At 63.2% G+C, this 21,470-nt stretch overlaps 1 protein-coding gene across 11 annotated transcripts in view; it reads right to left on the bottom strand.

Annotated features, from left to right (window-relative positions):
* Positions 1-870: 870 nt before the first annotated feature.
* Positions 871-21,470, bottom strand: part of EXD3 (exonuclease 3'-5' domain containing 3) — a 106,152-nt gene continuing 85,552 nt past the window's right edge. For 10 of the 11 annotated variants that reach the window (XM_058524587.1, XM_058524588.1, XM_058524584.1 and 7 more), the window contains 5 exons: positions 18,975-19,028; positions 18,597-18,728; positions 3,361-3,454; positions 1,507-1,545; positions 871-1,224 (listed from right to left, as the gene is read on the bottom strand). In XM_058524587.1, the coding sequence (XP_058380570.1) occupies positions 881-1,224; positions 1,507-1,545; positions 3,361-3,454; positions 18,597-18,728; positions 18,975-19,028 (663 nt within the window). In that variant the 3' untranslated portion in view covers positions 871-880. Of the gene's footprint in view, positions 1,225-1,506; positions 1,546-3,360; positions 3,455-17,207; positions 18,729-18,974; positions 19,029-21,470 lie in introns of those variants that run through there. The other variant, XR_009215940.1, reaches the window with a different exon arrangement.

Raw genomic sequence — 21,470 nt, forward strand, 5'->3', positions numbered from 1 at the left:
CCAGGGCCCCCTTCCTCTGGCGCCCCTCTCCCCGCTACCCCTGGCACTGGTGCCCTCAGCCCTCCAGTGCCAGCAACAGGTCTGAGCCTCAGTTTCCCTCAGAGTGGGTATAGCAGCAGCTACTTCCTGAAATTGTGAGGACGGAGGTGCACACACACGTGTGTGCAGGGCACTCCCACGTGGCTGTGGTTGCTGGTTTCTCTCACGAAAGGCCACCCAGGCCTGACCTGGGGGTGAGGGAAAGGCCCAGGGGTCAGGCCCTGGCCAGGGAGGGGGCCCGGGCAACAGACTCGGGGAAGCCAGCCTCCCCTCCAGGCTGTGGCCTTCCTCCGGGGTGGCTGCTCTGCCTCCCACACCCGGCTGGGCTAGGGCCTGGTCCCCAGGAAGCCCCCAACCTGGCCTAAAGGGCCCAGCCCCCAGGATCCCACCATCCACGCTCCCTGGAGTTGGGGCCCTGGAGGGTCTGGAGGCCGGCCTGGCGAGGGCCCTGGGACCTGCTGGGGGGCAGCAAGGACGACCCTGTCCTGCCGGGCCTGGAGGCTTGTGGCATGTACTGCCACTGCAGGGAGGGTGGGCCACCCAGCGTATGGGGCCTGTCCGCCCCACCCCATCCCTCCGGGCCCACTGGGCTCCAGCCGACTTGGGGAGCCACCTCGGTCCAGCCCTTGGGCCTTTGCCCAGGCCATTTCCTCCACCGGACGTGCCCTTCCCACCTCCCGCCCGCCGCATTCCTCAGCACCAGGCAGTTCTCCGCTCAGGGTCTGGGCATTCTGACCATGTGGAAACCTTCGTCCTCCCAGACAGCCTGGGGGGCTGGGCCTCAGGTGTGTGGATGGAGCGAGGACAGGAAGAGTCAGTGGCTAGCTCCCACCTTCACACTTTATTGTCGGCTGCCCCGCCCGTCCCCAGGGGCCTGGGGCCCAGTCCTCATGAGGGGCTGCGGGCTGGGCGCGCAGGAGCCGGGGGCACTGTCCAGGACCTCGCGGAAGTTCGCAGCGACGCGGCCCAGGTGGGAGCCCTCCCAGAAGACCTTGCCACAGCCAGCGCAGCAGTAGAAGTGCTGCAGCCCCGGGCGCCGCAGCACGCCCGCCGGGACCCCGGCCAGCTGCAGCTGGGCACCGTTTCCCAGTGTGGCTGGCGCGCTGGCCCGCAGGTCCGATGCCTCCAGCCAGCGGCAAGGGGGGTCATAGGTGCTGTCCCCAGGGGCCTCCGCTGGGGTGGAGCCTGGACAGGTGGAGGCAGCCACCCTGAGTCCCGGCCTCCGGGCATGCGGCCCCCACCCCACGCCAGCAACTCCTCCCTGTTTCCCACCCACCCAACCCTCTGCCTCATCTGACCCAGAAGCCCCGGGTTACAGACCACTGACCCCGGGCCTCCACCCCTATCCAGGGCACAGGGTCCAACCCTTCCGAGCTGTCTCCTCTGCTGGGCCAGGACCCAAACCCCGTCTTTGGGTTTAGGTGCCAGGGGCCCTGTGTGTCCTCGGGGGGCGGCCCCAGTGCTCACCCGGCTCCTGGGCGTCCTTGCTCTGGGTGGCCTCGTCACCTGTCAATCAAGGACGTCAGGGACTCCCAGGACAGTCAGCAACCCCAGCACCCACCACACACCTCCAAGTGCCCAGCCTCTGCCCCATCCCCAGCGGAGAGAGCAAAGGGCAGGAGACCAAGAACCTTCGGTGCCAGCCCAGTCCCCTCCCATGGGAACTCACACCTTGGAAGGTTCTTGGCTCTCAAAGGTCCTTGGGAAACATGTTCTGGACACGAGGATTATGGCATTCGTGGGCCTGAGAACGGCAGCGGGCGGGGCGGGGGTGGCCTATCTGTGGCGATGAGCAGATAAGCCCACTGCCAAGCAGCGTGTTTCGTAAGCAGCCAGCACCAGGGTGGGCGGGGACCCAGAGGACCCGCCAGAGCTCAGGGTGCGGGGAGAAACCCCGGTGTGTGGCTCCTTCTGACCCTGTGAGGGGGCCTCACCCCCACTGAGACACAGGGAGATGACGAGGCTGCTGGCAGCTGAGGGCCCAGTGTGGGGCCGAGGGCAGCGATGGCTGAGGAGCATTGGCCAGCAGGTGGGAGAGGTCCTCCCCAATCCTGCTGACCCTCGTAATTTGCTCGGCAAACATTCCTCTACAGATGGCTCCAGATGAACTGCGGCAGGGGCCTGAATGGATGGGCTCCTTGGAGCCCAGCAAGGCCACGACCTCCATCTGGCCTCCCTGCCTCGCCCTAGCCCGTCTGGCCCCAGCCCTTACCCGGTGACCCCAGAGACACCACACAGCCCACAGGGGCACTGCCTACCACCCCAGGCCAAATGCGAGCCTCTGGGCGGTGTGGTGGGGGCTCAGAGGGGGCTGGAGCCTGGTGGCCCCAGCAGAGGGCACTGCTCACGTGCTGCTCCCCCCTTCCCAGCCTCGAGCATGTCAAGGCCACGCTCCGGAGAGCGGAGAGCTGCCTGGGGCTGGACACAGGCAGTCACAACGGCTCACCCACCATGTGGGTGGCCCGGAACCTCAGAGAGAGGCGGGAAGGACAAGGGCAGGATCCTGAAGAGGCACCCGCTGTGCAAGGGGAGCCTGGCCTCGGGCTAACCACAGAGAGCGCCCCAAGCCACCCTTCTCTGCACTCCATCCCTGCCCTCCACTGAGGAGGGGCAGCTGGGGCCCTCCAGGGCCCCCTCTGCTGGGACCCCTCTCCCTGGAAAGTGGGGGAGCCAGTGGTACGAACGGCAGGCCCATTCACTGCCCCAGCTGCCAACTTCAAATCTTGGGGTGCCCTGCAGCCTCCTCTTTCTAGTCTTACAAAAAGGGAAAGTGAGGCTGGGTCCCTGGGTAGGACTTGGCCAGGTGGGGAGGCACACATCTGGTGCTTGCCCATCTTCCGGTCTGCCCAGGCTCAGGCTTGTCTATGTCCAGACTGTGTACACGGGCACACAAGCAACTGTGTGTGCTCTTGTGCATGTGCCTGTGAACGAGTGTGCATGGTCCTGCACGTGAGTGTGCATGTGTCTGTGAGCGTGCATGTGTGTCTTTGCATGCAGGGTGCACGTGTGTATGTGTGTGTGTGTGCCGGTGTTGAGCACGGCCCACTGGAGAGAGAGTGTTGCACACCACCCCAGCGGGGCCTGAGTGCCGGAGCCTCCTGGTCCCCTGGGTCGGGGGCCTCACACTGTGCAGAGAGGGCTGGGGCCGAGGGGCCCCTTCCTGGCCGCGAGTGCCGTCTTTCCACCTGGCAGCACCTTGCCATCAGCCCCCTGGCCAGCAACCTGCTGGCCATCCCTGTAGTTTAGCCCCAGAGCACCCAGCGGGTGGGCCGCCACCCACAGACCTCACCGAGCCCGCCTGGCCCTGTGGGGTGCACTCACCTGTGCTGCTGGGGCCCTCCTGGTGGCCAATGAGCCCCATGAGTTGCTTCATCATGTCCTTGGAGACCTTCAGGTACTGGTCACAGTTACAGGCCTGGGGGCGGAGGAGGTGCTGAGGCCAGGGGAGGCTCCCTCCATCCCCCCACTCCCAGCCCCATGCTCCCTGCAGCTCTGGGTCTGGCCAAGGTGTTTCACGGAGAAAAATGACACATTCCTTCCTCTTCCCGCAGGACCACAGGGCACACCACCTCCTGGGAGCCCTCCCTGACTACACCAGCTCCCAGTGGGCCCTGGGCGCCCTCTTCCAGCTCCTGAGACCCTGCAGGACCCCGTCATCACCCGGCTGTCCTCCCCAACCCCAGAGCCCGTGAGGGCAGAGCCATGCCTGGGTCCCCACTGGGCCGGACCTGGGGGACGCAGGGCCCAGCATTCAAGGGTCAGGGTGGGCAACCCTACAGCTGCCCTGACCCCTCAGCCATCTCGGGGCAAGCCGAGGCCATTTCAGTGTCCATGTTTCTTGACAATGCCTGGTGGCTGCCCTGCCTCAGGAGCACCAAGTCCGTGAGGGGGCAGGAGTGAAGCTACTTCTGCTGCTTTGCAGAGACCTTGTCTAGGACTTGCAGTGGACTCCCAGGAGGAGCTCAGCTCAGCCCTGCTGACCTTACGAAGACCCTGGGCGTGGGGGTGGGGGTTTGTGGGGTCCATCCTGCCCTCCCAATGCGGCCACCCCAGGGCTGCCCCGTGAAGGTCACTGCCCGGCAGGGAGGCGGGTCTGGACCCCAGGATTCCCAAGGCGAGGCAGGGAGGGCCCCGCGGGAGGGCAGGAGGGGCTGGGTGCCCGCTGAGACCCGGCTCCCAGGCAGGTATGCGCAGGTACCCATGGAGACAGCCCTTCTGGACGTGGGAGCAGCCTGCGAGAGGAGGGCGAGCCAAGGGCAGGACCTGGGGGGTTCTCAGGCTGCAGGGAGGAGGGGCCCCTGCCTGTGCTCCTCCGGCCCCTCCTGGATGAGCGCCAGCGCCCTGGATGACATGGCTTCCGGGGCGGGTGGGTAGGTGGCAGCCACAGGCCCCTGGAGCCACAGGGCGTGCCCACGTCAGGGGCCCTGCTCTGCCCCCACCCGCCCTTTTCCCACGGGCCTTTCGACACCACTACCTGTGGCCTCACTGCTCCACCTCCAGCATCGCAGTTGGCTGAGGGGCCGGGGCCTGGGGGTGCTGGACGGGTGGGGCCACCCCTGCTAGGAGGCCCAGGCTAGCTGATCCCCAGGCAGGACCCTCCTCCCCACCCCTCTGGGGGCCCTCCTGTCCCCCTGACCACCTCTCCCAGCCAGACTCTGGACTGGCTTTGGGCACAGGGAGGCTGCTGTGGGCCCTGCCTTCCTGATTGCAGATCCAGGGGGCTTCCTGGGACAGGAGAGCAGGCAGAGCCCTGGCTGCAGATCTGGCCTGTGGTCACTCCAGGTCCAGTTGGGGAAGACGCTGAGAACAAACGGGCAGTCTAGTCTCTGGCCGTTGCCCTGGGCTGCCTGCCACAGAGGCCCATGCTCTCCCTGTCCAGGCCCCAAGGGGACAGTGCCAGCAGGTGTGGGAGGGATGGCACAGTGGCAGGAGAGTAGGGTGGGGTCATCTGTGAGGGGTCTGCCAGACTTCCCAGGACCTGGGGCCGGTGTGCACATCTGGGCGGGGCCGCCAGCTCATGCTGAGTCACCACATGCAGACAAATGCCCGGTGCCCTCTGCAAGGACCTGGCCCCACCCTCGGGAACCACCGGTGCCGGTTTTCCCACGGCGGCTGCCCACTCTGGGGCCTTGCTGTCACCCCGATAGGCCCTGGGAGGCCCTGCCCGCCCCCGGCTGGAAAAGCCGGTTCTGCGCCTGCTGGCCCCCCTTGCTCTGTGTTTCCCATCCACAGGAGGGCCCAACACCAAGGGCCTCCCTGTCCATCTCCTGCTCTGGGGTCAAGCAACCCTTGCCTGACCACCCACTGTGGGCAGGCAGCAGCCACCCTTCGAGGGAGGCTGTGACCCTGCCCTTGGCCAGGTACAGGCCTGGCCTCCCTGACACTGAGGGGGCGGAGCCTCTGCCCTCCCACTGTGAAAGGGGGCTCCGGAGGTCACACAGCCTTCAGCTGGCCAGAACCCCACACCAGGGTCCTCGGTCCTCACACTGCCCCACCAGGGGGCGTGGGCAGGCGGCCTCTGAGCCATGCCCCTCCCCAGAGTGGAACGTGCAGACCCCAGCCTTGGGATGCCAGTGGGTCTGGGCAGAGACCAATAGGGGGTGGTGGGGGGCTCTGGACAGGTGTGGTCCCGTGGGTCCGACCCAGTCTCGGCACATCCCATCTAGTCTGAGAGCCTGAGGGCAGGGCCGGCCTCCACCCATCCCCCAGCCCGCTGGGTGGGAGGGGCCTGGTGAGTTGGGGGTAGGAGGGGCTGGGAAGGCTCCTAGCTCCGTGGTCCCAGGGGTCTGCCTGCGCGCCTGGTTCCCATGGCTCCCACTGCTCGGAGCCCACGCTCACCGTGCCACCTGACTCAGGGCACAACTGGGGACTGCCTGGGGCATGGGGGCGAGGCTGCCTCCCATGGGCTGGGCCTCCAGCAGGGACTGGTCCTGGGGACTGGTGGGGCTCGTGGATCCGCAGCCAGGCAGGTCCAACCTGGTGGTCCAGCCTCTGCAGCCCCCTGCTTCCCCAGACCCGAGGAGGGTGGGAAAGGGCTGCTCGGGTGCACCCTGGCACACCACAGCCTTGCTGGGCTTCGTGGGTGTCTGAGGAGGGGCTGCAACAGGCACTGGGACACCTGCCGGTTCCTCTGAGTGAGGCTGAGACTTGGCGGGGGGCAGCTGCAGTGGGCCTGCTCTCAGCGCTGGGCCCAGGAATCCCAGCCACACTTGCCCAGGGGAGTGAGCTCGGTCCGCAGAGCCAGAACCGAGTGAGGCAAAGTCACGGCGTCTGTCCTGAACCGCATATCCCCAGGAATGTCTGTCCCCACCAGTCCCGGGTGCATGGGCCACACATGCCTGCCCTGGTCTGTGGGCCTGCAGGTGTCTGCTGCACACACACGGAACAGGGGACGGCTGGCTGGTGCACAAGCGTGGGGGAGCGGAGAGGGCTCAGGGGCAGGCCACAGCCAGGGCCCCGGAATGTGGTGGGCAGGGCCAGGAGGCGGCCACAGAGGGGTCCTTGCACGTGCTCCTCCCTGGAGCCCACCGGTCCCTCCCAGGGCCAAGGACTGGCGGCCGCCTTTAAACACCCCAAAGCCCCAACAACCCTGGGCCCCGGGCCTCCCTGAGTGGGGTGCTGAGGGTGAGGGGAGGCTGGGATGAGCCTGGGTCCCCCATGGCACAGGGCGTGAGAAAGAACCTGCGCTCCCGAGGGAGCAGGGCAGCAGGAAGTGGCCTGTCCAGGCTGGGATCCGAGTGAAGGGGCCCACTCCCGAGGAGGACCTGGGTGAGGCTCCCTGCCCAGCCAGCAAGCCAGGCCTGTGACCTGAGCTCCCCCCCGCCGGCAGGCTGCCCCGGGAATTCCCACGGCCCCCGCTCTCCCTGCCCAGCAGGCTTCTGGCACAGGAGAGGCTCAGGCCCCACCTCCCAGCTGGGAGAGAGGGCCAGCCACTCGGTATCCTGGTCTGAGGCCTTTCCACTCTGTGCCCAGACCAGGCACCAATTCCCCGAAAGCGCATGGGACCCCCTGCTTTTGAGCAAGGGGCAGGCTTGTGGAAACCTTGGCTCTGGCCTAATGGCCAGTGCTGCTGGGGCTCCAAGCACGGCCCCGCCTGCCCCTGCAGCCCCCACCCAGCGGGAGCCAGGCCCCTGTGCAGGGGATGGAAGTGAGGTCAGTCTGGTGCCCAGGTCCTGGGAAACCCCGTTCTGGGATTTCTGACCCCACAGGCAGGGAGGATGGGGGCTTGGGCTTTAGAGTGATGGGTCATTTCTTGCTCATTAGTGCAAAGGGGGAGAGGAGAAGAAAACAGACATTTCCCCTTCCCAGCACTTGGCGAGAAACACCAGCATGGCGTTGAGGGGTTTCTGGCACCTTCCACGAGCACACCTACACACGGTGAGTGTCTCAGACACTCACATCAGGCGAGTGGGGTTAACAGGTGGGTCTCAGCTTCAGGACGCCAGTGTCGTGTCCCCAGGGCACTTGTCCATTTGGTCCCTGCCAAGTGCTACCCCCCACTGTCCACCCTTGCCATCCCGGGACGGGACCGGCGGGTTCCAAGGCCTCCCCAGGCTGGCTGGTCCACCTTGACTCCCCAGAGCTGCCCCAACAAATGGTGCTGGCTGCAGAGACAAAGGGCTAAGATGAAAGATCCCTGGCCTGGGCTGTTGGCCTGACACCTCGCTGGACAGGGTGGGACTGTGGCCCTGGAGGAAGCAATTAGATTCTGCCCGCCTGCCGGCTGGGGCCTGGGTCTGCTCCACACCTCACTCTCCCACGCTGTCCTGCCTGTACCTTGTGGGGCCCTTCGCCATCTGCCCCCAAAGGTGACGTGACCCAGAAGCCGGGAAGATCCCACTGGCTCCAGCCCTGGGCACAGCTCCTCCTGGTTTGGCCTGATCTTCCACTGGAGACAGGCTCAGGGTCCAGCAAGGGGCACACGCTGGGGGCAGAAGGGCCAGGCCCCAGGCCCCAGGGAGGCTCGGGGCTGGGGATGGTAAGCTGGCTTGCACCGGGTGGGGGTGGGTGTTAAAACCCGACAATAGTGCTCTTCTGGCCCCACGAAGCAGGCTTTCAGACCCCCAGCTGGCAGCCTCCACCCCCAAAGCTCCCGGCCCTCAGGCACTGTCAGCTTTGTGCAGCTCGCCTGGGGGGTCAGGGCCACGAGTGCTGGGGCTCTGCAGGTGTGCTTCTCATGGCACCCAGGTGTGTGGAGTGCGAGAGCGAACTCCCAGCATCGGAGTGGCTGAGGGTGAGTTCCTGTGAGCATGTGTCAGGGGCATGAACACGGCAGTGCGTGTGACTGCACGTATCAGGGGTGTGGACACGGCCTGTGTGACTGGGCGTGCCGAGTGTGAATGTGGGGCGTGTGTGTGGCAGCGGGAGTGGATGTGACTTCACGTGGGAGCGTGTCTGTGTGAGCAGGCTGCGTGCACCCACCAGGGAGCACGGGAGCTGTGTTCCTGGGGCCTCCATTTTCGGGGTGGGAGGAGAGCCACGTCTTGGGAGCCCTGGGCAGGACAGACGTCGTGTCCAGGATGCAGCACGGAAGACAACCAGGGCCTGGAGGTGAGGCACCGCCCGCCCAGGGTCACCTGGCCAGGTCACACAGGAGGGTCTGAGGGAAGCGCTGCAAACAGGATGGGTAGGCAGGCCTTCTGACTGCTTGTTCTGTACCCCCTCCCCAACCTGGGTACTCAGCGCCCCCCAAGCCTTCACCCTCCTCCTCCAACTGTGCCAGCCACAGCCCAGGGCCTGCTTAGGACACGCAGACCCCGCTGTGTGGGGACAGCAGGGTGGGCAGCCCAGCCCAGGCTATCTAAGGCCCATCAGGACGACACCCCACAATCCAGCTCACTTGGTTGGGCCAGGGCTGATGTCCATCCAGGCAGGCCAAGGGGTGTGAGCCAGAGGACCAGGACAGGGCCAAGTCTGCCCACTCCATGTCCTCGATCTGACACAACACAGAAACAGCCCCCCCAAGGGGGCCAGGGAGAACACAGGCCCTAACTGTGACTTTCAGATAAAGTGTGGGCTACGCTTATGTCTGGGAAGGTGCTCGCTGTTTTCTGAGGTTCACGTTTAGCAGGGTTCTCTATCAATCTGTATCTGCCAAATTCGGTGCCCTAGCCCACCCAGGCTGTTAGGAAGAATAGACAGGCGGCAAGAGATGCCCCAAGTGGGGTCAGTGCTTCAGGGTCCACTGTCCCCAGGCACAAGACAGGCATGGCCAGAACCCCTACATCTCCAGGACCTGTGTTTGGCGGTGACCAACTGTTCAGGGTTATACCAAATAGAATCTGAGGCCAGAGGATGCTCTCTGGCCTCAGGCCCTGGGGGGAGGGTGTCCTGCCCCACTTCAGCCCCCTCAGCACCCCCCCCCCCCCCGCAGCACATAGCCCCCTCCCCCAGCACCCACACTAGGTGGCATACCCCCCCCCCCCCCCCCCGGTGCCCCACAGCACCCTCACTAGACAGCACATTCCCCTGCCCCCACCATGGCCCCCCCCCCAGCAGCCCCACTAGGCGGCACATACCGCCCTCCCCGTGGCCCCCCAGCAGCGCCACTAGGTGGCACATACCCCCCAAATCCGGGGCCCCCAGTACTTCCACTAGACGGCACATTCCCCTCCCCCCACCGTGGCCCCCACCAACACCCCCACTAGGCAGCACATTCCCCTCCCCCCCACTGTGGCCGCCCCAGCACTCCCACTAGGGGGCACATACCCCTCTCCCCGTGGCCCCCCAGCACCCACACTAGGCGGCACATACCCCCACCCTCGGGGGCCCCCAGTACTTCCACTAGGCGGCACTTTTCCCTCCCCCCACCGTGCCCCCCCCAGCACCCCCACTAGGCGGCACATACCCCCCTCCCCGTGGCCCCCCAGCACCCACACGCTAGGCACACCCCCCATCCCTGAGGAGTCCGCCAGGCGCCCCCATCCGGGGCTCCGGGCACCCCCCAGCGGCGGCCGTTCCCAGACGGGGGAGGGGCGGCAGGCCGTGAGAACCCGCCAGCGGCCGGGCCGCGTGGGAAAGCGGGGGGAGGGGCGGGCGGGGCGGGGCGCGCTGGGAACGGCCCCCACGCCGCCCCGCCGGCCTTTGAAAGGGCCACTCAGGGCGCCGTCGGGATTCAAAAGCAAACGGCCACCGCCTGCCTTCCCGCGCCCGGAGATGGGGGTGGGACTGGGGAACCCCGCTTGCCCAGGGCCGCGGGGGAGGGCCGGGGTGGGGGTGGGAGTGGGGGACCCTTCCCGCTCAGGACCGCGGGAGAGGGCAGGGGTGGGAGTGGGACTGGGGGACGGGAGGGGTGGGGCTAGGACTGGGGGAGGGGTGGGGGTGGGACGTGGGGACCCCTCTTGCCCAGGGCTGCGGGGGAGGGGAAGGGTGGGAGTGGGACTGGGGGAGGGGAAGGATGGGGGTGGGACTGGGGGACCCCTCCCACCCAGGGCAGTGGGGGTGGGGGGGTGGGGGGCGGGGGTGCCAGCCTGGCTGGGGAAGTTGGGGGGGTGGGGAAGCAGTGCTGGCCCAGGGGCTGCCCTGGTTGCCCCCCTCCCACAGACAAGTGGAGCCAGGTCCTCCCTCAGCAGGCGCAGGTCCTGAACCCAAGCCCTGCAGCTGGGGGGTCTGAACATGCTTTAGTTTTTGGGTCCTGGGGCCAGCCCCGTGGCATAGCGGTTAAGTGTGCGTGCTCCACTGCTGGCGGCCCGGCGTTCGGATCCTGGGCGTGTGCCGACGCACGGCTTCTCAGGCCATGCTGTGGTGGTGTCCCACATAAAGTGGAGAAAGATAGGCACAGATGTGAGCCCAGGGCCAGTCTTCCTCAGCCAAAAGAGGAGGACTGGCATGGATGTTAGCTCAGGGCTGATCTTCCTCACACAAAAAAAAAAACTTTCTGGGTCCTGTCACCTACTCAAGTCAGGCCTGCACATGGGGCCAGGGGACCATCCCTGCCCCCTGTGCTCTAGGCCCAGGGAGAGGGGAGCCCCAAAGTACTCCTCCAAAGGGCAGTGGTGTTCTGCAGATTGGGCTGGGGGCCTGGAGGAAGCAATGTCTAAACTGGGGCTTGGCAGGCCAGGCGGGAGGGTGGGAGCTCAGGTGCTACAGGAGCTGGGGTGTGATGAGGAGCCCAGTGTAATTGGGGAGGGCCAGTGTGGGCCCTGGAGTGAGCGGGGGGCTAGCAGTGTCAAGAGGAGTGGGTGTTGAGCTGAGCGCAGAAGCAGGGGTCTCCTGGCCCTTCCCCTCCCTGTCCCCTCCCAGGGACACTGAATCAGGCCAAGCAGGAGAGGTGCCCCCCCACCCCACCGCCTTCGCCTCATGCAATGGTTTTGCTGAGACTGGGGAGAGAGGAAGAAGCAGTCCCTGCTGGAGCCCGAGCCCCCTCACTTCTCTGAGGAACCCCCATAATGCACCCCTGCCCTGCCCACTCCCCCACCTACAGGGAGGGGTGCAGGGCTCTGCCGAGCAGACCTCTCCCTTCCCGGGTTCCTTCTCCTGAGGCCCCTCCCGTCCCTGGCTGGCCGGGGTCACACCCAGGCCACATCCTGCCCAGGGCATGGCCCCCAGACCTCGCAAGCCATGCTGCTCCCCCATGGACACCCCCTCTCTCCTCAGAGACCTTCGAGGTCTGTGCTTGTCCCCAGTGTGCCCAAAGCTGGACTCTCAGGAGAGCTCCACCCACAATGGCCCTGCCTCAGGAGGTGGGTGGGCAGTGAGCAGGGCTGCGTGGGGGGAGGGGGCAGGAGGGCACGACCCCCCCCTCCCCAGCCAATCTTACTTTGCGCAGCTGGGGAGGGAAGGTGGCCGGGTGGGAGTGGGGGTGATGCACGCCTCCTCCCGCGGCCTGCCCACCATGGGGCACCCCGCTGCACTGGCCATCCACCCACAGGTCCCTGCTCTGTCAGGACATGGATGGAGGAGTCGCTGCCCAGCAGACCCTGCTCTATCACCCTGAGGACCCTCCGAGACCCGATGCACGGCTGCCCATGGCCTCCTTTATCTGCAGCCCCGAGGGGCTGGCTGCTTCTGGCCTCACACCCCGTAGGCCAGCCAGGCCAGTCCCGCCTCCTCCATCCAGGGCTGAGTGGTCAGTGGGTCTGCGGAAGTCAGGCCTGCTGTCCTGAGCCAGGCCCCATGGCCACCTGCGAAAGGGCTAACTGCCCCCTGGCTCCTGGGCCCCACTTCTGCTCTGAGGCTGGCAGTTGCTCAAAAGGAAGATGTCAGATGTCAGCCAGGCCCCTGGGCCCAGTCAGGCCCTGCCACAGACCAGGCAGGAAGGGATGTGGGGGCCCTTCCTGGAACTGCCACCCGTCCCTGCGAAAGCAGCTGTGGGCAGTGTGCGAACACACGGCAGGGCTGCTGCCAACAAAACTTTGGAGCTGAAATTTGAATTTCATGTGACCTAGCTCTGGGGCTGCGGTGTGCCACCATCTGGGGTGGGGTGTGCGCCACTACCTGCCGCTAACCCAACCCGGGCCGCGGGCCCTTGGCGTGCTGTCAGCCTCCCTGAGCGTCGGGGTCCCTCAGACCGTGACGGGGTGACGCCCACCCACCCTGGAGGCCTGGCCAGCGCCGTGTGCCCCTCACCCTGTGGAGGGCAGGTCATCAGGCGCTCTGCTCGCCCTCCCTGTTTCTTCAGAGCCCAGTGCTCGGCTGTGGCCAGAGTCTGGTGAGCGATAGGTTTAGGAGGTGGCCTTTGCACGTCTGGCTGGTGGTCCTGGATGAGTCTATGGCTGGGGCCTTCGGAGAGTGGGGTTGTGATGGTGGCCAGCCAAGGTGTGGACAGAAGGACCTCCAGACTTTGTGTTTTGGGATCGGGCATTCTCTTGCTGCCCAAGGCGTCTTAACTGACCACAGGCCTGAGAGGACAGTGCTGAGAGCGCCCGCATGGCCAGCTCTGCCTGGGGCAGCTGGGGCTTGTTCTAGAAACCCCTGCTGCCCCTCCCCACGTTCCCAATGGCCTGTCCCCAGCCGGCACCAGCTCCACCTCAGGCCCATGTCACACTGGCCTGGCTTGGTGTCTTGGCCATGGTTGTGCCCATCCAGGCCGCCCGTGTGTCCATGCACCCGTGTGCCTATGGTCCCATCCCCCCACATGCAGCCCAGGCAGCAGGGAGCACCTCTCTGGGCTGCATGTGTGTCCTGCGCTGGGTGCGTCTGTGCCCTGAGTTTTGACTTCAAGCGTGTCAACTCTTTGAAAGGGGACAGGACGTGTGTTCAATGTTCTGTCAAGATCTGAGGTACAGCCAGATAAGCCCTGTTCCGAGGGGACCCCAGACCGCTGATGGGACGGTCAGGAAGAAGGTCCAGAGAGGAGTGGCGCTGACCGCCAGGTCCCGGGTCACCCCCATGCAGACAGACACGAGGAAAAGGGAGGTGGGAGCTGGGTGGGGACTCATACATCTGACCTTCCCGGGCGCTGGCCTGGAGGAGCCACGGCGGGTCCCTCAGCCCAGGCAGCTCCAAGGGACGACACGCCCGAGGGGGACGGGAGGGGTGGACTGGGGGCAGAGGGCCCAGTGTGGCCTCCTCACACTTCTTGAACAGCACGGGGTGGCTTGTGGCAGGATCCCCGTGAAGCAGGTGGTGCTAGCTGCCTGCTGGAGGGCCGCGTCCAGTGGCAGCTGCTTCGGTGTAAAGGGTGTGGGTGTGGCCGACAGGCCGGCCCAGCAGTGCCAGGATCCTTCCTAAAGCGGCCGGGGTTGGGTCAGGGCCGCCAAGAGCTGGGGGTCCCCAGGCCAGTGGAGTCCGGGTCCTCAGTCCCTCCAGGGGCCACCTGGTGGAACCGAGGCTGGGCTCTGGCTGACCCAGGGCTTTTCTGGAAGAGAAAGGGAGGGGCGAGGGGGCAGCCTCTTGGGGTGACCAGCTTGGGCCCTCCCTGCTGTCACCCACAGGGGCTGCACTGAAGTTGCCGACGGGGCCCTCACCCTGGTAGTTGTCGTGAGTCTGGGGGCGTGCTGGGCCCCAGTCCTGCTGGACCATTCTCCTCCAGAGACCCCGGGCCGGCCCCTCCTGCAGCCTCGGGGCCAGAGGGCTGGGGTCTCTCCCTTTGCAGGGTAGCAGCCCCTCCCGCAGCCTTTGTGCCTGTGTGACCCCAGGGCCGCTGAGTGTGGGAACGGGGCTGGGGCTGTGGAGCACAAAGGCCGGGGAGGGGCGGGGTCAGCGGCCGCTGTGCCTCTTCCTGTCCGTCCCTCCGTCTGCAGTTGGTCATCAGGATAGAGGGAGAGTCTCTAGGCCCCAGGACTGGGCTGGGCACAGGCGCCCCAGCTGGCCCGTGGGTCTGGGCTCTGGCCCCCCGCGTACCGCAGGCCCCCAGGTTCTGGGTGTGGGCGCTAGGGCGGCGGCTGCCTGGAAGTCCCCTTGCATCCCCAGTCCCAAGGACCCTCTGCTTGCACCCCTCTCCCCTGCCAGAGACCAGCCTGGGCCGCCATCCACCTCCCTCCCGGGGCCCCTGCCCAGCCCGGGGCCTCCTAGGCGCCCTGAGCCTGTGCCCCGAGGCTCAGCCTTCCCTAACTGCAGACCCCTCTCCCTCCTGGGGACCCTGCCGCCAGCTCTGCCCACGAGTTCCTCGGGTCACCGTCCTCCAGGGTGCCCACTTCCGGGGCTGACGTCACTGACCCGCTCCCACATGGGGGCCACAGCCGGCTCCCTACCGCAGCGGGGGAGGACCGGAGGGACAGTAAAAATAGACGTTACGCCTGGCCACGTCAGGGGTTCGTGCTTAGGCTTTTTTTTAACTTAAATTTCTTTGATAAAATATTTTCCCATGGTGGACGGCACTGGGAATGTCCTTTTGGCGGACGTTCCTGATGGACAATCCCAGGCCCAGGTCGCCAGCTTCAGGGCTCACAACAAGAGACCCACCGCCCCTCACCCGCCGGGCCCTGGGGCACAGGCGGGCCATCTCCCTGCCCCACAGAGGCCTCCTCACATGGCTCCCGGCCTCGCAAGGTTCTCCATCCTCACAGGCTGACGCCCCAGAAAGTGGATCTGGGCGCCCAGGGCATAGGCCACGTGGAATGTCAGCACTGCTCGGGTCAGGTGCTGGGCGCTGGGGCGAGGCCACTCTCCCGTCCCCACTCACTTCCCACGTTGCGCCCCGATGCGCCAGCCCAGACAGCGGCAGCTCGCTCTGGGAACGCTCCACATGTCCAGGGGCTTTCCCTCTGGGAACAGCACCAAAATAGCAGAAGGAAGGAAAAGAGAATGGAAACAGCCTGGCGGCCTGAGCTCTCCAGGGAGGTGTCCAGCTCTGGCCTGGGCCAGGGGCAGCAGAGGTCTGGAGCCAGTGTCCGGGGTGCTCAGGCCCACTGGGGGCACAGGACAGGGCCCTCTCTGGTCAGCCCTAAGTGTGCTACTCTCTGCTGGCCAGTGGCCAGTGCCCTCTGATGCCCCAATGAGCTTATGTGCCAACCCCGCCCTCGCTGTGGCCTGTGGGGGCAGAGCAGGGGTCCATGGACAGAGCAGGGTCTCAGCCACATGGAGCCGGCCGGTCACTGTGCCAAGCCTCAGACCATCACCTCGGGCGTCCAGGCTGCACCTTTTCTTCTCAGTGTCCCCCTGTGGGAGGGCCTGGGATCCACCTCAGCCGGCCCTGAGAACAGCTTCTCCCTGGGCATCGGGCTGGGAGAGGGGGCAGACAGCATGCAGCGTGAGTGCTCAGAGTGCCTGAGGGACCGGCGGCAGGGTCCCACCCAGGCTGAGCTCCTGGGTTTCTGCTGGGAACGCCATGGCTGGGGGCTCGGGGAGCAGGTGGTGGGACCCTGGTGCAGACACAACTGAACTTGGCAGTGAGCCACTTCTGCTCATGGTGACCGGGTCTACGGCCTGAGAACCACGGTGGGGACCCCGGCCCCCCGCCTAAGCACTAACGCTACCAGTCTGCTGACATGGAGCGAGCTCGGTCCCACCCTGACCAGGACGCCTCCGTGGTGACAAAGGCCTGGTTCAAATTTAGAAACCCTGGCTTCTCAGAGACCCCCTTATCTGCCGACTAGGCCCTGTCACGCCAGCCTTTCGGGGTCCTTGTGCACATGCATGGACCCCCCAAACAGCTGTCTGCCACCCAGGGAGGGTCCTGCCCTGGGGCACACCCAGCCCGCTTACCTCTGGAGCTGAGCTGGACAGCCTCGGGCCTCAGGGGCTCCCTGGGCCCTGGGGTCCCCCCTTCCCGACGAAGGCCCATCGAATGCTGGGCCCGGCCTCACACCTGTGCTCCCACCTGCCGCTGTGCAGCGGCTAGCCCCTCACTGTTGCCTCTGCTTCCTGCCAGGGCAGCCGCACGGCCCGAGCCGTGGACCCTGTCTCCATCCTTCTTACCAGCTGACCACGTGCGGAATGCATATTTACCGCAAAAAGGGATGGCGCTGGGCAGGGCCCCCAGCTGGGCAGTGAGCTGGGGGCTGAGACAGCCCATGATCCCCTTCCTCACGCACTGCCCTTGCCCAGAGGGCTTGGTGCTCCCAGGTGCTCCCAGACCTCGGAGAGCCCAGCCCCAGCGCCCTCCCTCCCCAGTGGCCAGCCAACAGCCCAAGCCCTAGGAGCCCAGCCACACCCTTGAATCGTATTCTGAATGCTCTGTCCCTCACCTGCCACAGCTGCCGCGCAGGCGCAAATCACCACCACCTCCCACCTGGACAGACGCAGCACCTGCTCCCAGGTCTCTCGCCTCCCCACCCTGTGATCAGGACACTCTGAGTCTGCGTGTCTCGTCTGTCATCCCCCCCACCTCTCCCCCGCAGCCAGGACAGATCCCAACGCAGCCCCTCATGGGCAGCCTTCTGTCCTGGTGCGGCCAAACGCTGCCCCTCTCCAGCTGGTGCACTTGCTGGTCCCTGATCAGGGTGCAGCTCTGCCTCCCAGCCTTTGACTCAGCCTCACGCCGCCCCAGGCTCTCAATCAGCCCGAGTCCTGCAGCCTGCCCTCCCTCAGGGCAGGGCAGGAGCTCCTTTGGCCTGGGGGCTGCAGCCGAGGTGGGGTGGTGCAGCAGCATGGGGATGCTGGTGGCAGGGCCCAGAGGCAGAACCCACGTGGGGCGGGGTGGGGACAGCAAGGCCTGGATGCTTTCCCCACACAGGGGTGCAGTGGCCGCCTCTGCGCCTGGCTCTCGTGAGTCTGAAGGAGCATCAGGCTGCTCCCCAGTACGTGGCTTCCCGGGGTGCAGTGGGGGTTTCCTCCCAGCTACCCACCTTCCTGTTTTCTTAAGAAAACGCAGCAGCAGAGCCTCTGAAAAGCTCATTAAGATGCCTCCCAAGAGTCCTGGACGTCCTGGGGTCTTTACAACACTTGTGGCCTGAGGACAGACAAAGAGGCGGCAGACAGGTTCCTGCCTCCCAGAGCTCAACGCTAAGGAATAGGCCCCGAGTGAGCTTCCTGCCATCCGTCCTGGCAGGGCAAGGGGCCCGGGGGTCTGCACAGACTGTACCCCAGGCTGGACAGCGGGGACCTGGCCCGAAAACGGCGTTCTCCTGGCTCCTTCCTCCCTCACGTTCTGCTGGGGCCGGCCCTGAGGGCACTGGATGCAGAAGTGTGGCCAAGGCAGCAAAACTCAGATGGAGGTGGAGACTGCAGAGCTGCTACTGGGCCTGAGGGCGGCGTTCGGCCCCATGTGCCCCAGAAGGAGGCGTTTGGGCCCCACGTGCCCTGGACGGGGCCGACCTCTCCTCCAGCGCCCAGAGGTGAGGCTGAGTTGCCACCAAACAGCTGGGCTTGGAGCGCTGCTCCCCATGCAACATGCTCGTCGAGGCTTGAACTCCAGAATGTTCTGAGAATAGCCGGTGCTCTGCACCAGGAGCCACCACAGCGTGCCAGGACTGGCCCACGGCCCTCTGCCTGCTATACCCAGCAGAGACCCCAACACCAAGGCAGCCACGCCCCAGCCTGGCAGGGCCAGGCACAAAGGCCATATCATGTCCCCCTCAGCCCGACAGAGTGGGGACTCCAGTGCCCCAAGGCCAGCAGGGGAGGGAGAGGAGTGTGGCTCCTCCCCAGCGTGAGTCAGCAAATGGCGCCCTGGCCCCAGACCCCTTGTGGATCTTAACCCGGGACATGGCTGCCCCCATCTGAGGATTTCCTCGCCCTGACCTTTCAAGACAGCAGGGTGGACCCAGTGGCCGTCTGGGCTTCTGGATGCCGCCCTGGGAAAATGGGACCCCCCCAGCCAGATGTGACTTCTACGGGTTCCCTTTACTCCATCCGGAAGCCCACGGAAGGCCAGGCCTGGGTGCAGGAGGAAATTCCCCAAATCTAAACCGACACCCCATCTGAGCTGCTCCCTCAGCCCACAGCCGCCCGCCTTGGCCGTCCTGGCCTGACACTCTGCCACCTCCCGGCCCCAGACTGCGGTGCCCCTGCCATGCGTGTGGGTGTCTGGGGTGGGGGTAGGTGGAGGAGGAGAAAAGGCCACAGATTAGGCAGTGGCTACTGCTTGGATGAGCAGAAGCCCCAAGGCACATGGCCTTTACTGTCCGGCCACTGGCCAGGGACATGCTGGGCCTCACCTGTCACAGAGGTGGTTCCCTGGCAGCCCTGGGGCTCACACACTGGCCTGAGGCAGGCCTGGGGCATGTGGGACCCACCTGGCAACGACTGAAGATATCGGTGTGTGTGACGCGCACGTTGAAATGCCTGAGAACAGCCTTCGCCTGCTGCCGGGCCTTGAGGGAGCAGTCCACCGAGAGGCAGTGCCCAGCCCTGACCTGGGCCCGGAGCTAGAGAGATGCAGCTGCTGAGTGGTGGGCACAGAACCCAGAACCTGCCCAGGCCCACCCACCTTCCCCAGCTCAGGGGCCCAGAGCCTCCCCTCGGCCCACCCAGGTCGGGCAACGGTGCCAGGTCAGCCCCGGCTCCCATCGGCCCATGGCAAGCAGAGCCCAAGGTGAGGGTGCCGGAGGAGCTGGGCTGACGCCACCTTGGGAAGATGAGGCTCAGATGTCAGCTGTCTGCGGGGTCCTCACCTTGTGGTACGGCAGCCCCGATGTCAGGATGATCCTTCCATCCTGCCTGGCGACCTGTGCCGGAGGGAAGACCGACAGGTGAGGGGGGCATGCTAGCTCCCGAACTGGGGCCGCTTCTACCCCTACCTTCCCAGGCCCCTCCCTGTCCCCCAGAGCTGCCTCTGCCTGGGACCCGAGCAGCCATCAGATTCCTGCAGCCTGAGCCCTGGGCATCACCTTGTTTTACAGATTTGGTCTTAGAATCATGCAAACATTTTATATACTTGCAAACAAAATTAAATATAAAAAGCAATCTCTAAAAATCCAAAGAGGATGAAACAAATAAACCACAAAGAAAGCAGTATTCCAAGTGACATGAAAACGCAGTAAATTGACCATTTATCTCGAGGGTGCTACACTACAGACCAAAGAGGAGAAACACCCTGCTGTAATGCTGTGGTTGGTGATAATATTGATGCTGTTATTCTGAAACGTTCGTGTATGAATTGTGACATAAAACACAGAAAATGCTGGTGTTGTGAGTGTTAGGATTTTCAGCTGAGAGAAAGGAGATATAGGCTAAAATTAAGGAGACTACACAATAAACCCCAGATCTGAACAGAAAGCTTCAGTATGAATGTCTGATGTTTATTATATATATATATATATATATATATATATATTTAAAAGTATTTCATCACTCTGACCACCACAAAGGCCTAGAAGCAAGAACCAACCCTGTAGCTGTGAGCACCCTGTGCCCAGATTGGTTTCTAAATAGGTTTCACGCTAAAGGGAACCAGGGCTTCTTAAAGAAATAGCTGATCCCAGGTTTGAGGCAGAAAATGCACACACTGAAGCTGGAATGTCTCATCATATCAGAAAGCAAAGAAGTTATCAGAGTTTACAAGTGTCCTGTCAAAAGGACTCAGGATCCAGTGAAAGCTCCCACATGCCACAGGGGGGCAAACTACACATCAATGAGGTGACAGCTGCGATGGGTAGAAATGTGAAACACAGCCATGTCGATGTGCTCAGCATGGTTCCTTAAAAATCATGAGTTATCTTTGGAGCATGCAAGGTGCCAACTCGAAAACATAACAGCTAAAACTACAAAACTCTTAAGAGAAAACTGGAAAATGTCATGACATTTGGTAATTTCTTGGACATGGCACCAAAAGCAAAGACAACAAAATTAAAAATAGATAAATTGGACTTCATGAAAATTAAAAACTTTTGTACATCGTAGGACACCATCAAGAAAGTGAAAAGACAACCCACAGAATGGGAAAACATATTTGCAAATAATATATCTGATCAGGGATTAATATCCAGAATATATGGGGAGCTCCTAAAACTCAACAACAAAAAAGCAAATAACCCAACTGAAAAACGGGCAAAGGACTTGAATAGATGTTTCTCCAAAGAAGATACACACATGGCCAAAAAGCCCATGAAAAGATGCTTAGTATCATTAGTCATTAGGGAAATGCAGATCAAAACCACCATGAGATGCAAGTGCACACCCCTTAGGATGGCTTTTATTTTTTTTTAAGAAAGAAAAATAAGCGTTGATGAAGATATAGAAAAATTGGGGCCCTCGTGCATTGCTGGTGGGAAAGTAAAATGGTGCAGCTGTTGTAGAAAAGACTATGACAGTTTCTCAAAAACTTAAACATAGAATTACCACATGATTCAGCAGTCCCACTTCTAGGAATGTACCCAAAAGAAGTGAAAGCAGAGGGGCCAGCCCCACGGCCTAGTGGTTAAGTGTGGTGCCCTCCACTTTGACAGCCCAGGTTCAGTTCCCAGGTGCGGAACCACACCACTCGTCGGCAGCCGTGCTGTGGGAGTGACCCACATACAAAATAGAGGAAGAGTGGCACAGATGTCAGCTCAGGGCAAATCTTCCTCAGGGAAAAAAAAAGAATTGAAAGCAGAAACTTGTACAGCAAGGTACATGGTACCATTATTCACAACAGCCAAATGGTGAAACCCAAGTGTCCATCAACCAGTGAGTGGGTAAACAAACAAAAATACACAAACACACACACATACATACAATGGAATTTATTTAGCTTTAAAAAGGAAGGAAATCTTGACACATGCTACAACATGGATGAACTCTGAAGCTCTACACTCAGTGAAATAAGCCAGACACAAAAGGACAAATGTGGTCTGAGTCCACTTCCATGAGGACCTAGAGGAGTCACTGCACAGAGAGAAAGTGGGACAGTGGCTCCCAGGGGCCGGGCAGGAGATGGAGAACGACTGCTCAAAGGGTGCAGAGTTTTTGTTTGGGATGATGAAAAAGTTCTGGAAATAGACAGTGGTGATGGTTACACAACACTGTGAATGTACTTAATGCCACTGAATTGTACATTGAAATATGGTTAAAATGATAAATTTTATGTTATTTTACCATAAAAAAAGTAAGAAAAAAAGCAATAAACCAAGTGGTTACTGCATAATGATAACAAATATACACCTATGTGATGAATGAAAAACAAAATTAAA

Source organism: Diceros bicornis, chromosome 28 (assembly GCF_020826845.1).
Source record: "Diceros bicornis minor isolate mBicDic1 chromosome 28, mDicBic1.mat.cur, whole genome shotgun sequence".
NCBI lineage: Eukaryota > Metazoa > Chordata > Mammalia > Perissodactyla > Rhinocerotidae > Diceros > Diceros bicornis.